Source organism: Neocloeon triangulifer, unplaced genomic scaffold (genome assembly GCF_031216515.1).
Source record: "Neocloeon triangulifer isolate White Clay Creek 2 clone unplaced genomic scaffold, ASM3121651v1 ptg000001l, whole genome shotgun sequence".
Classification (NCBI taxonomy): Eukaryota; Metazoa; Arthropoda; class Insecta; order Ephemeroptera; family Baetidae; genus Neocloeon; species Neocloeon triangulifer.
This window is the reverse complement of record NW_026775544.1, coordinates 3891665-3907348: the sequence shown is the minus strand read 5'-3', so window position 1 is coordinate 3907348 and position 15684 is coordinate 3891665. Positions and strand designations below refer to the sequence as shown.

The 15684-nt window shown below is 38.0% G+C and overlaps 1 protein-coding gene across 1 annotated transcript in view; it reads right to left on the bottom strand.

Annotated features, from left to right (window-relative positions):
• The window catches only part of LOC132205799 (allatostatin-A receptor-like), a 33979-nt gene that overhangs the window by 13564 nt on the left and 4731 nt on the right, over window positions 1-15684 (bottom strand). The window contains exon 2 of the mRNA XM_059635097.1: window positions 12492-14064. Coding sequence (XP_059491080.1) covers window positions 12779-13948 — 1170 coding nt within the window. The 5' untranslated portion in view covers window positions 13949-14064 and the 3' untranslated portion in view covers window positions 12492-12778. The remainder of the gene's footprint in view (window positions 1-12491; window positions 14065-15684) is intronic.

The window sequence follows — 15684 nt, the reverse complement described above, 5'->3', positions numbered from 1 at the left end:
TTCAGAAGAGGCAATTACGCGACTCTTGCAACTCTCCTCGTTATTTTATGTATTTAACCGCAAACATCATCTACTCCGCTGCTTTTTTAAACCGAAGCCGGCCAAGCGCGAAACTCCTGAGCGTCTGGTAATGACGTGTTTGCCCTCAGTTTTGGTGGCGTTTATATTTGCCATTTTTTTTATTTCCCCCACATTTTTGCTGTGAATGAGCAGCTAGGTCTGAAAAGATACGTGGGTGGACTGGTTTTCATCGCAGGACTTTTATCAAGCAAGAAGTAGAAGGCGTTTATTAAAAGGGCTTCGCTTTGCAAAGTGACCGCGCGACTCTGTTCCTGGAAATAAAGTTGGCCAGGCGAAAAGCAACAGGCTTTTGACCTATACGGTGGTCCAGCGGTTGATTAAAAAATGTGGCTTCTGGTCAAGAGTTTATTATTACAGAGGAGAGATGAATAAAGAATATGAATTCAAAGAAATGTGTTATGGCATAAAACAAGCGTGTTATTGCAAATCTGCTTTATAATCCATGCAACGAATTAATTATATATCTTTTGTTCTTTACAATAAATAGGGTTTAAATTGATTAAGAACTTATTAACAAATACTTTAATATCGTAAACAAAAATTGTTAACAAAAATAATATTTTTGTTGGACTCATGCCCAACATCATCTTTCTGCTTTTCACAAAATCAATCTGATAAAGAATTAATAATTGTCAAAACTCTATGGAATAAGGTTCTTCTAAAACATTTTTCCCCCAAATAATAGTCAATAACTTGTAAAACAAAAACTACATAATATAAGAGAAACCTTCATTGAGACTTACTTCCTACTTTAAAAGTCACGCAACAATCTCATATTTCTCAATTCAAAGGAAACCATAAAAATGGTTTATTATGTATTCCTCCGCTTATGCTCGTGTTTTATTTCACAAACGCGCATACCGCTCGCTGAAAAAGGCTATTCCCTCTCTTTGTTGTTATTTGCATGTTCAAAAAAAGTCGTTTGTTTCAAGCGTGTGCTGCAGCCAAACTGAGCGTGAAATTCTGCGTGTAATACCCACAACCGCAGCGACGAGAGCGAACATATTTCGCAATATTATCTGACTTTTAGCTTTTAGCGTCAGCGAAAAAAGAACAATAAAACACACGGCCGCTCGCATAAAAATACAAAAACAAGACTGGGTAGCCGCAACACAAATCCAGCAAAACTCCTGATGTGTTCTGTACAAATATATTTCAAAAAGCAACAATTGAGACAGTTCGGTCGTACATCAAATTTTGTCAACTTGTTTTTAAGCGAAGATAAATGAAACGTCTCAAGAGAGGAATAGAGAAAAAGGGTCGTAATCCGGTGACAATCACGGCGGTTTTCCGTTTTTGCGAGACACGCACGCGACGAAAGCGAGAGAGAGAGAGAGATAAAATATATGGTACAAAACAGACAAGTGACGCTTTGGTGCCAAGCGAGAGCAAAAAGAGCGGCGTGAAAAGGATCCGAAAAGGCCGTTGAGTGCGAGTAAAACATCATCCCTTTTCTTTCTTTCACGCGAATTCGTCGTGTAGCGCCGTTTTCTGCTCTCTGGATGATGTTTACTCGCAGGGGGAGTTTTGAGCAAAATAAAGTTGCGAGCGGGGGCGTTGAAGGAAGGATACCGGGTCGGGTCTTACTTAATTTAGTTAGAGCGTATATACTTGAGGCGTGGCACGCACGTCAGGCGTCGCTCTTTGAGGGCAGCTACCCCCGCAACAGGCGTGTGTACTTTTTGGCATTTCAAGTAGCGGAATTAATGGTGGTATATTTCATGCAAAAATCTTGCCAGCGTAAAGTTTTCACAAGAAAAGTGGAAAGTTTCTTTGCAGATCGAGGCCTTTTGGTTTTAAAATTATAGCAGTATTTTTGCTAGTCACTTTGTTCAACAGTTCCTTTTCCATCGATCAAATGTTTTTAAATTGTTGAATATTAAGCGATATAAAGAGTGATTATAAAAATGTATGTGAAAATAGTCAACAGCAATAGTAATAAAAAAAAACCAAAAAATAATTGTTAAAATAGATTTTTGTAATCAAGGAGAAATCCTATTGTAAATGCGAAAAATTTTTATGCTGTCAAACCCGCCTGCTTAATAACTATTCAATCACATGAATTGCATGAAACCTATTTCGGCAGCAATTTGCGCAGAACGCCTCAGTAATTAATGTTCGATTTCAGTGAAATCCAATCTCTCACATTTCACAGCACGTCTCCACAGATATGGCGTCAGCTACTCCGCATCCCACTAAACAATTTCAGCCTCGTCGTCTTTGATCAGAAATCAGCCAATCGAGCTCGACGCAGCAGCCGCTCCGAATCTCACGTAGTCAGATATTATCATCACCAACAGCACATCTAGTTTACCCACGTTCAAAGTTCCACATAGGCAACCCGCTAAATCGGTCTGCTTGGCGGATTGCATAATTCTGCCTGTAGAAATGGATGCGAAATTAATGCCACCCAAAGCGATCTCAAAAAGCACACCAAGAGAGGTGGGTTGCCTACAAAACTAGGCCGGGCGACGAGCGATGGGGCGATAGACCGCGGCCAAAATTGAGGCACAGCTTTGCCTCTTTGACTGCCCCAGGGTAGGCGTTTCATTCACAGCTCGGGACTAGAGTCAACAAGGGCCCGGTAATTATTCTGGCAGACACCGGAAGGGTCAGACTTCTAAAGTAAAAACTAATAACCGATTTGGATTAAGCAAATGTTTACTTTTCCGTTTTCTGGAAAGCAATTTAAAAATAGGGTCCAAATTTTTTCCAGCAAACTGTAAGATAAGGGTACCAATTTTTTTTTAGAATAATTTAAATTAAATCAATCGAAGAACTTTAAGTGATTTTCTTTCTTTCAATTTTTTCTGAATTTTTCTGATTTTTTTTTCTTTTTTGCTTATATGATTATATATAGGGTTGCTAAACGTTTTTGAATAAAGAATGTTTTTGAGGATGATTTCATTTTTCGCTTCGTTAACTAATTCATTAATGTATGTTTTTTTTCAATTAAATATTAAAATTCTAGTATGTTTGATGTTTTTTGTTAGAGATTCTCTTCCTTCTGATTGTGATTAAAAAGATGTAAATTTGTAAAAAAATACAAATTATTAAACCGATTCTAACTCCCTCGTCATGTAACAAAATAACTCATTTGGAAACTAGAATTAGCTAGTGGAGAGTCATAACAAAAATTTGCATTTCGAAACTTAAATAATATTAAACCTCTGATCCACCAAGAAAATTCTCAACCAGGACTTTCTCAATTTCAACTACTTGCACACTTGGAAAAATACTCGACGGATATACATAAGAATTGACAGGTACCTTTTCTTTATTTCTTTCTTGTCAAGTCGAGCGAATGCTGCCTTTTGCACGAATGCATTGCATTACCTGAAGAAGTGGAGCGTGAAAATGAGCAAAGCATTTTGCACCTAAGCTCATTTGTCGCTCTCTCAGGAGATCTGTTATACGTCTCATGAAGAAAGAAGTGCATTATTATTTGCTCATTATGTGGCCCCGTTTGCATCGGAAAGCGATACAGATCGAAAATTGCTCTTACGCAAGTCACCACCCGTGTATGACCTTGCAACGCACGCGTCGGCATCTGTTTTCAGCGGAAAAAATTTGCCGAGTGAGAACAACCCGGATGAAATTTAAGCCGGCGGGAAAATATGTTATGCGTAATTTTATCTCACTCTATATTCCGCCGACAGGCAACCGCCATTGTGCGGCTGCTGGAAAATGATATTGGGAAATTGGCTGCCGCCACGAGTTTAAAAAGAGAACCGTTTTACCTCGAAGGAAGTGAAGTGGAATTTTGAGAAGAGGTTCTCTGTGAAATCAAGGTTAAATTGGGCGCCAATTCACCTTTTCTTTTCACATCAGAGACGGAAACTTTAGTAAATTCGCATACCGTGCTTTCTACTTCTTAAACGTTAATTGGTGATTTACGTCAAAAATAGGATCTTTCATGCGCTTCAATGTGAAGTATTTATGTGAGCAAAATTCTTTGAAGGAGCTACCTTTTTTACATATGAGTTTAAAAGGAAAAAAGGATGATAAATTCAATTACTTGGAGATTTGTTCAGATTTACTTGAAAGTCAATTATCAGTTAAATTAGGATGGTCTAAATTATTTTAGACCATTTGTCCAAATTTATTAAAATTCTACATTGAAACAAAAAAATTAATCAGAGGGAAGCATTGAATTATTAGACAAACACCCCGATGGTATTCTTGTAATTTATTTATGTAAATGAAGAGAAAAATAATGTATTTAATAAATAGTTACAAGTAATAATATGTTTTTTTAGCATTATATTTTTCAGGTTAATAAAAATATTAAATTAAAGCTTACATAACACTAAATAAGTTTCTTTTATGAATGAATCATATTTTGATACTTTAGCTCTGGATTTACAAATTTAGAGCGGTTAAAATATCAGCAAATAAATATTCTGGATGGTAATGTATTCGAGATATGAAACATTGCATTTTTTTGTTATTTCCCTATAAAAATAATATTAATTTAAACAAATATGTCGTATAACTTCAATGTATAAGTTTATTATTTATATTTTTCGGAAATAATTTATTTATAAGGCAGAACACTCTTGAAAACAATTTGGTTTTGCAATTTCATCTGGAATTTCGTTAAAACTAAATTCCTCTTTCTGCGAGTTCCTTTAAGAAAATTTAAATCAGAGTTTCACACCTGTTTGCATTCAACTGGCGCTGGCGACGCTAGTCTGGCAGATAAAAATACACAAAACTAATTATCGGAATCAACTGAGCAGAAAATCGAAGCGCTTGGTCAAGCAAACTCGGAATTGTCGGATCAGTCAACAATTGAACAAATTAATTTGCGGGCTGAACGGCACGCTGGTCTATTTATCGATGCTTTAATTACATCAGCCAGGAACAAACTAACCAACCAACCACCCAACACAATTATGTTACGCAATGCAAGCTGTACATACATTAGATGTATATGCAGCGGAGATTATCTCGACGCTGTCGCCGCATCGCAATTTCGCAGCGTGCTCAATTAAATTAATCCGGCCGCATGCTAATGCAGTGTCTCCGCCCGTCCGTCAGCCTTACACCTGCTCCATTTGCATGTCCCGTTCATCCCGTCTTGCGGCGGCAGACAATCAAATTAGAGCAGAGAAAAGCCAACGTGCCGCATGCAGGCTCGCGGCTTTTAAAAAGAATTCTTCCGCAGAGACGAAGATGATGCTATAGTCACTGCGTCTTTCAGCTCCTTCGCATTTCGTTTTTTTTATCTTATTGATTAGATTGCCTTACTGAAGTCTATGGTTGATTTTATGAAAGGAATTCAGACAGGAGGCAGCAATGAGAAATTATTAAACAAGTAATGTGACTTAAATTTTTTTTAATTCTTAATATATATTTAAAAACATTATTTGTTTTAAATACAACTCCGAAAAAACCTGTAACAAAATTAAATAATAATTTATCAGGTCTACTTTCAGTTGGTATAGACTATTTTATTTTCACGCAGAGCAATGAACAACATTGTTCACCCAAAAATTGGTAAAAAAAAATTATATGGAAGACAATTTACATAATTTCTCATAACTGAAAATGATAAAAACACATGCGGCATAAGCCAGTTAGGCCACGCATATTAATTTTCTAACTGCGAATTTAAATTATCACTATTTATAAACAACTAGACAAAGTAACAACGTTCACCGAGAAAAAGTTTCATCAATTTGAGGCTCCAGACGATACAAAATTTGACTACAGTTTGCGAAGAGCGAAATCGTGTTAAAATTTAACCTGGTGCCGCGACTGAAACGATGATCAAATTGAGGACGGCCGTCGCTTGACGCTTCTCCAAGACCCGTTTTCACCGAGTTTTTCCTGAGAAAACAGTCAGTATGGAACCCATTTCACGACTGATACATACTTAAATCACAAAATTAAATCTCTCTGTAAACAATTACATACAAGCCCCCCCCCCCCCAATTTTTACTCGGGGACCTCATTATAGCACCAATTTGATCTTGACCTCGATCATAAGAATAACATCACAGCAAATGAGGTCCCCGTGTTTTTAATAGATTTATTACGCTGCCTTCGAAATTTGGAAGCGCTGCCTGCCAATCAGTACATTATCATTATACAATCGCACCCTTTTTTGTTGCGTAAAAGGAGGAAGGAGGGGAAGGGGAAAAATGAGGGGGCGCGGTCAGTAATTGTTTACAAAGAGTTGGGTGTGATGTTGTGATTTGTGTAAGTCGCGAAATTGAGTGTTTTCTCAGGAAAAACCCAGTGATGTCGGGTCACTCGGGTCCCGGAAAAGCGTCAAGCGGCGGCCGTCCTTGCGATGATCATCGTTCCAGGTATTTTAAAATTTGAACACGATTTCGCCCCTCGCCAACTTGGCTCAAATTTAGCCAGATCGAGCCTCAAATTTCTTTTCTCGGTGAATTCCCAAGGACTGTTTTTATTGTAGGTATTAAATATTATTGTCATGTTCAGGAGCATATAAATTTATTTTATTAATTTTTGCTGGGATCCAACTGCAATATTGATTTATATGTCATCTTTGGTTTTAAAGCAGGGCTATCTAAATCATAATAATTTGAATGATCTCTAAAAGACAAAGAGTTTTTTCAGTGCAAGATTCCAACCAAAATATATTTCCAAATGTTTCATATATTGAATTTGTTAAGCATTCAAATTAAAACAAAACTCACGTGAAATAAACCTTCTTCATTCCCGTGTGATATTCACTCACTCTCGAGTGTTTACCCAGCATTTCCACCGAGCTTGGCAAAATAAACTATTCCACGGTCCATTACGCAATGCCGGTGCAGGCCTAGATCCGGACTAATTTGAATAAACTTCGCAACCGCGAAAACATCACATCGCTACCGTTGCCGAGTGGATTGTTTAGTGCGAGCGAGCACGTCGAAATTCCGGGCTGCGAACTCCATTAACCAACACACGCGCCGCTGTTTTGCGGCTTGAATTTGAATTCGCCGAGTGCGGCAACGAGATTTTTGCAGACGAAATTAACGCCGGCGCCAGATTATCAGTGAACGAGTGCACTGTAAATCCAATTAGGCGCTCTTATTCTCTCTGGCCGGCGGGTTAATGAAAACGAAAATCACCGCGCGGGTGTGGGTGTTTGCCTTGGGCGCGTGAGAACGAGCGGCTCTCGTCGTCTGTGCAAAAGATATATCTTTTCTCTCTGCTCCGACGATATGCCGATGCAAATCGTCTGTGCTCACTCACTTGGCACATGCCCTGATTTCAGCACACACGATGGTATTCATCGCCCTTATTGTCGCCAACAAACGAAAGCCAGCGCACGATTTGAAATTCGCCAACAATCAGAGGGAAAGTTTGCTATTTGAATAATATAATGGAAAGAATTCATCCATACTTCAATTTAATGGCGTGTTTTCAATTTGATTCGGAAAAATCTACGCTTATCATATGCTGGATTTTTTTAGCTGTAGAAATTGTTATAAAAATTGTGAATTCAGGCAAAAAAAGTCGAGTAATTGAAAAATTAGTTTTTATTTTCTTTTAAATCTCATGTACATAGGTGAAATTGTATTTTCTTTGAAAATGTGAAAAAAATAGTATGTGAATCACTCAAATCTATATCAAAACATTTTTTTTTCATCAAATCGGTAATTTTAAAAAACTTTTGACTTTTTCTAGATAACATAATTTTAGGCCATGCACATTTCAGTTCATTTTCCATCAAATATGTTACAAAAGCTACACCCAACGAAGTTAAGAACTGCTACAGCTCTAATTCAACGTTATGGGAAATTTCATAGAGCTGTGATAGCTCTAAAAATTTGTCCATAACGTTGCGATAGAGCAGTCACTGCTCTAACAATTTCTCATAACGTTCTCTTGGAGCTGCGGCAGCTCTGAGCTTAGAGCTGTCACTGCTCTAAGCAAGAGCTGTGAGAAATCTGGAGTTGGTTGGGTGTACCAACTGTTTTTTTATTCCCTCGTAAAATTGCTATCTCCGAAAAAATCTATTTATACACATTTCGCATAAACAAGCAGCAGACTTAGTTAAATTTTTCAATGGAATAAGTTAGAAACGGGTTTAAAGTGTTTAAGATGATTCCAAAATTTAATTTTATTAAATTATTTATTAATTTTTTTTCATTATCTAAAAAAAATAATTATAAAATATTATTATATTGATGCGTGCTTTTGGAAATTATCAGCCCTCGTACCGTGATGTGAATGTTTTTAAACAATTCCTCTCATCGGTGAGAAACTACTACTGCACCCTCACACAAGTATAAATAATTTATCACATGCATTATTCATTCTAAGTGTGCGATTTCGCGCTCACGCACCACTCCTATTTCGTCAGAAATGTTCATGCATAAGGGACTGGCAGTGCGTGAAACTATTTATCACTAGGCAATCATCATACATCTCTTTTTGCAATTTTTCTCTCTTTTGGTACAGAATGCATGATAAGGGTTTTTTTTTTTGAAAAAAATTAACTGCATGAAACTTAAAATAAATGATTATTTAATATAGTAAATAATAATTTTATCTTGATTTTTTGAAAAGCAAACTTTTTTTTCTATTTTATTTATTGTTTTTTATTTTATTATTCTAAGTTTGCAAATGAATTAAGTGCAGTCTCATTTTTATATCTATTATATTGCCTTTTTCCAGTACTTTTTGAATTAAAATTTAGTTTTATATTGATAATAATTTTCTATATTTTTTTTTAAACATTTCATTTTTTTATAGAATTAAATTAATCCAAATGCCGTTATGCCTTTCTATAAATTTGATACATACATAATTTAAAATTAACTTCAAGCACCAGTTAATTATCTTTATCTTTACCTTTTTCGCATCCTTTGACAGATTGTGAGGGAACTCGATTGTGATAATTTCACCGCTGAAAGAAGCAAGCGAGCCGTGAGGGCAAATCATTAAATAGTTTCCCATCTGTGTGTCGGTGTGAGAAACACGAGGAGAGTTTGGTGAGTTGCGCCCCGAGGCGACTCTATATCACCGCCCTTGCACATTCCGCCGGGAACAAGGGTCTGTTGTGTTTGGCTGCAAAGTTGCAATCTAAATTACGACGCTCTCGTTCGAGTGCTTGTGCTGAAAAGCAGCAGTTTCAGCCGCCACAAATTTTATTCGAACACAAACAACACAGAGCCCCAGCAGCGTGCACCGCAATATACCTCTACAAGTGCCCTCAAATTTGTTCACTTGCTACACAAACGTGTTATTTGCCGAGGTTTTGCGAAAGACCTGTTTCTGCGACCCTTTTGGCAAAATGGCATATTGTGCAATTCATAGTATGCGAATGAAGTGCTACTCTTGAAAGCGACGCAAGGCTCTTCTCTTTTTTATTCGACTGTATCAGTCAACATTCTTAAACAAAACATCATTTCAAAAGAGCTCATATTTTACATAAAGAAATTTGTGGAGTCTTGATGAAAAATATTGATTAAGAAACAACTCACATCAGTTATAAAAAGATTAATCAAGGTATCCAATACCAATTTTAGTTTTTGATCTTTATTTTTCTTTGTGTTGTAATTTGTTTTCGCAAACATTTGACCACCACATTTTAGAACACTTTTACTAAATTGAATTTAATTAATTTAATAAAATTTATATTTTGATAAAATTCAATCACTACTAAATTTTAGTGTGAATATCCCAAGAATTAATTTTTTTGAGTGCCCTGCCGCAAGATTCAACATAAAAAAAGTAAAACATTACATTGATGATTTTTTTTATTTATTTTTTTATTTTTTTACTTCAATTATCTCAATGAAAGGAGACATGTATTTCATAAAAATCTGAATTATTTTAATAATTTGCAGAAATTCAGCGATCTTTAATTAAATTTCAAGCTAGTTAAAATATCTCTGATAATTAAAAGTACTCGAAAAGCTTAAAACTAGGAGGAAAAGTGAAAGTAATGTGGATATAATCAAATGAAAAGGTCTTTATAGCAGCTTTATTTAGAGCCAAAAGTTTAGCAACTGATCAATAAAGCTTATTCTCTTACCGCCTAAAATTATTAAATCCGATTACTGATTAGGCTTCCTTAGATTAAAATCCTTGCTGCGCATAAAATTGATCATTCACACTTTGCTGGAGGCCAGACGAGGAGCTTCATTACCTTAAAAACTATCACATAAATACAAATAATTTTGATCCATGGTCTATGTTCCCCTATTTCGTTATAAAATTCACTGATATAAGAATAAAAAGGCTCCTTACACAGCATGTTAAAATTAAAAATTATGAAAGCATTCAATTTTCATAAAAAAATAACACTGAAGAATTTTTGTGATTAAGAATTTATTTCTGTTTTATATCTCGACGATAAAAAAACCTGTTAATGGCTTTTGGTATTATTTAAATGTAGCGTTGAGGAATTTTTCTTCACAATTTTCCCTAGAGCCCAAATAAATAATGCTTTTTGAGCGCAAGAATGGCATTTTTAATCACAATAAATTGAGTCAGCAGCTCACCCTATCTCTCCGCAGCAGAGGAATGAACTTTTACTGACGATGCAATGACGTGCACCATACAATACATGCAACTCCACACACTTGAATATTAGTTCTAGGTTTGAGAAAACCGAGTGCGTGAATGACCACTATAGCAATCTTCCAGCACAAGACATGCATTAGCTGATAAACAACGATTTTTCCCCGAATTAGGGAGTGTGTCTGTGCGCAGCAGCATTTTTTTGATAAAATAACACAAAGTAGTGAGGGTGGGCCTCGTGTGGCACATGATAAGGTGGCGTTTTTCGCCATTATAGTGCAGCGTGAAATATAAGCCGAGGGCACGTGTCGGGCCTAACAATGCGCCTTTATACGCGGAAAAAAGCATAACACGCGCGCCACTCTTAAGCAGGAAGGATGCTGCATCTCTTCCTTTCCAATCTCGCCCCCGTTGATTGAATATTATTGGGTCAGTCGCGTCAACCCTTCACCAGAAACGAAATTGCCAGAGTAATATCCGGATTGAGCGTCGCCAAACACAATATTGCGCCTCGCACACTCAATTGTGTACATTCTCAATGATCTCTCGTCGCGACTTATTGATTGCCGCACGATGAGCGACGAGTTTTTGGTTCTTTAAACTCTTCAGACTAACAAATAATTAAATATTTTAAATTTTTCCGGTAATGAAAAAAGTTTCAAATTTTAAGTTAATTTTTCAAATCGAAAAGGACTCGTGCTAAATTTAAGTTAAAATGTTTGTTGTTCTGAAGTGGGAGATATTTTTTTTAGTTAATGAATAAATTAATTGAAATTTCATCGTAGTTGTGATATATGTCTCTAAATAAATACACTTATTTTTACTCACATTTGTAAAAACAAAAAATTCTAATGTTCTATTCCTTTTGTTTTCCAGGTCTGGTAAGAGCCCTTTTCCTGCTTCAAATTCCAGCTCGTAGCCGCGCAGACATACTTGTAAGGATTAAAATGCAATTAACTTCTATCGCATCTGTTTAATATAAAATTCTTGAGCAAAATATATAGACCTAGAGAACGCCATTAAAACTAATGTCAATCTCTTTCATATTTAAATTTTGCTGCGCGCATTCCATTCCTCTCTATATAGTTGGAAATTTATCAAACCGTAAACACGGCTGACCTGCTTTTAGAATATTATCATTTTTGAATGAAGATGTTCGGGGAAAGTCCATTAATAATTTTTAGTCTGACGTGCGGGCTCCCGCTGCGTCCGTAAATAACGCGAAATAAATGACCAAGTAATCTAATTCACGCCGAATAGGTTAGCATATTTTATTGCCCTTTAATTCCGCAGGCTGTCAAAAATGATTGATGCTCCGTTGAGATGGAAGCTCTAGTAGAAGAAAGGGAACAACGGGAACAAAAGCGATTTGTAAACGTACACATTTTCTCGTGCCAAATCGATAATAAACTTTCTTAGGGGGGTCGCACGCACGTGTGCGCCCTTTCATAAAACTAAATTGGATAGAATCCTTTAGATTGGGGATATTTTCCAATATAAAAACATTTTCACGCATCACAAGCTTAATGGAATTAAAATGAGAAAAATTTTGAATGAGAACAGCGTGGTGCTAATGCACACTGGCTTTCGGGTCACGGTGATATCGATCATAACTGATATGGGAACTCGTCCAACAGGCATCTTTCTATAAACATAATTACGCTCGTCGAAAAGCGGTGGCACCCTTCTCGAGTTATCATCCCATTAGCAGCCAGCGTGGCCGAAAAGAGCGAGTGATATTGCTTTTCACGAGGGAAAAAAGAAGAGAGAAAACTGACGTGAAGGGACACGCGCTTGAAGTGGTGATAAAGTGGGCGCTGCACATAATGTTCTCTCCACAAAAGTAAAAAACCGGGCATTTTAAGTGCAAAAGTTCTTCCAAGTAGGTAGTTAAAGTTCCAGAAAAAAATGCTTACCTCTCACGAATGGAGTTGACCATCGGGTGGCTGCATGGCGCCCCTCTCCGACCACCAAAAACGATTATTGGAATTGTTTTTGTTTTTTTTTCTTTTGAGGAACAGCGATCACATCGAACAGAGGCGGTTCAAATTTGCGGCTCGGAGAGGGAATTAAAAGTTCAAGAGACGATCAGAAAGAAGGGCAAAGCGCACCAGGCACCACACACTTCTAGTCCACATCAGTTTCTAACTTAACATCTCACTTCGAGTTTTTCAGTTCTTTCTTTAGTAGATTTGTTAATTCTTTACAAAATATCATTGTTGCCATTAGTTCTAGTGGTTTTGGTGGCGTTGAGTGCTCGTGTATCCTCCGGGTCACGGCCGTTGCGACCCTCGCCTTCATTGTTGACCGCTGAGATTGCGCCGCCAGGAGATCGGCCACCAATGGCAGTGCCTCCCGGACAACAGTAGATCACTTTTCGGAAAGCCTTGCGGAAGTTCTCGGAGAGGTAAGCGTAGAGGATGGGGTTGACGCACGAGTTCATGTAGGCGAGCACGTGGCTGATGATCTGCACCATGATTCCGAAGGCGCTGATTTCGTACATTTCCAGGCTCTTCATGACCAGGATGATCTGGATGGGACACCAGCAGATGGCGAAAGTAGCCACCACGACCACTACCATTCTGGTAACCCTTTTCTTGCCCCGACGGCTCTCGGCCGAGACACGACCCCCAGGGGCCACTCCTCGCCACAGACGAAGCAAGATGCAGAGGTAGAGGCCGCAGATGAGGGCCAGGGGCAGCACGTAGGACGTAACAAAGAAGCTGATCTGGAAGGCGGCCCACTGGTACTCTTCGTTGAGGAAAACGCACACGATGTGCACCTCATCCAAAAAGGGGTAATGCCTCTCTCCGTGGCTGTAGTAAACCGGCACCGAGCTGAAGACGATCAACACCCAGAGGACGCAGATGGCGATGACCGCGTGTCTCTCGGTTCGGACAGACATGGACTTGATGGGGTGGACGACTGCTAGAAACCTGTCAAGGGACATGAGCACCAAGGTGTAGACACTGGCGTATGCAGTGACCACGATCAGGTACTGGACGATTTTGCACCAGACGTCGCCGAAAGGCCAGTAAGTCAAGACGTAGTCGCTGGCAGTGAAGGGCACGCAGAAGATGATGAAGAGGAGGTCAGCGACGGCCAGGTTGATGATCAGGAGGTTGGTGGTGGAACGCATTTGGGCGTTAGCGCTCACAACGACCACAACCAGTGCGTTGCCAATCAGTCCGATGATAATGATGATGCCAAAGAGAATGGGAACGATGATGGACACAATTTGGGTCATGGTCTCGGACAAACGGTCAGCGGCCTCCTCATCACTGCTGTTCCTCAGGCTGCGACATAGGGGCATCTCTCGGAAGTCCGAGTTGTTGCATTGCTCGAAGAGCACGTCTGCGGAAGGTTCTTCCATGTTTTTCTTGTTTATCTGATGGTCATGTCAAATAGAGCTTTGATAGTGCTTGGGTGCAGATTAAGTGGGCTTTACTGGATGGGTGATGATTTAGCTGCCGTCGCTGTCGGCATTGCCTGGAATTAAACAAACCAAAGGGTCAGTAAAAGCACGTTTCCGTCTCTTTTAGAACGGGTGGGCGAACGAACGGGGTAGAGAGAGAAAAAAAATATTTATTCAAACAAACAATCCATTTCCTCTGCGCGAAACGGCGCCGCCGGCAGACGGTGCGCTCGGGATATTTACAATAAATTAGTGCGTAATGTCTGAAGGAATGAGCAGCAGCTGCTCTGAGGCCCTCCATTTATTCATTCGGACAATTGGATTTAGAGAAGAGAGAAAAATAATTATATAGCAGTTTGTTTTTGGCAGTTTGGCGGGCACTTGCCCTCGTGTATATTCTGGCCGCGTGTGTGACAGCCGCGTGTATATGCTAACCATCATTCAGCGCGGCGCTAAAATGGATTGTTTATTTCGAATATATTTCATTCTAAATTAACTTCTATTTTTGTCCTACATCTCAGGGAGTTCTGGGCTAGAAAAACATGTTAAATAAACAGAGAATTCCAAAAAATCAGCAGGAGTTGAATTTTTGTAAACTTTATTGTAAATAAATAACATCCAAGAGGCAAAATCGAGATCATTATTTTCAATTTTGCACTGTAGACTCATTTTATGAAAATAATTTTTCTGAAATAGTGATTTCAGACGAATATTTATAAAAGTTACGTGACGTAGTTGGGAAAAATCAAATTAAATAATTCTGTGGGATAAAAAATAACTCCAAATAAATTAATAATTATGAAAACCGAAATATTAAATTCAAAAAGAGGTGAAACATCAATTTTTATAAACTGTATGAATAATAAATTTCTTTAAATTCAATTCTACAATTTCGCGGTTTCAATTTGAATATGAAATTTGAAAAATCCTTTTTTCCTATGTGAAGATTTTTGTATAAACAATTTATAAAAAAAAAAACACATAATATAACTAGTGAAAATTTTGTGAGAGTAAAAACGGTCAATTTCCCTCTGCAATCATGAGTAAAATCCAGTGAATGTTAAATTAAATTAATCAAATTCACTTATTTCAAAATCCATCAGAGTTCACTCTGTCCTCAGCAATAAACTCTCTCCTGTTAGCAACAGAAAGAGGCGTATTTCCGACTATCTTTCACGAAAAACGTGATCCGTCAGTGGTCAGTGTTAGTGCGTGCAGCGTCCTTTGTTGGTAACTTTGATATTTTTTCGTCTCTACTCGCGTTACAGCAATCTGCTGTGTTAATCCGTGCGACTGGCCGGCTTAGTCACGAGCTCTTCAATTAAGGCTTTGTTTACTGCTCTCATTGCGCCGCAGATTGTTTGCCCGTTATTGACTTTTACTGCCTGCGCCTAGGGCCATAAAATCAAAGGCGGCTTTTTCAGTTGGTCGGGCGCAATTAGCTGATTGAATGACGTCGAAATACACACAACGTGTGTGCGTCGTGAGCTTAATGCAAAAACCATTACTATCAGACCAAGACTAATGCACCATTGATTGATGTCTTTTTTCGGTAAACCGAGACAAAATCTGGCAAATGAAATGCCTCCAAATCTGTTCTAGTTTCAGAATAAATTGGAAATTAATTCAGCGCTCACACAAAAAAATTACCTACTTTTGAAAATATTTTTTCAATGGATTTTGTACATTTATAT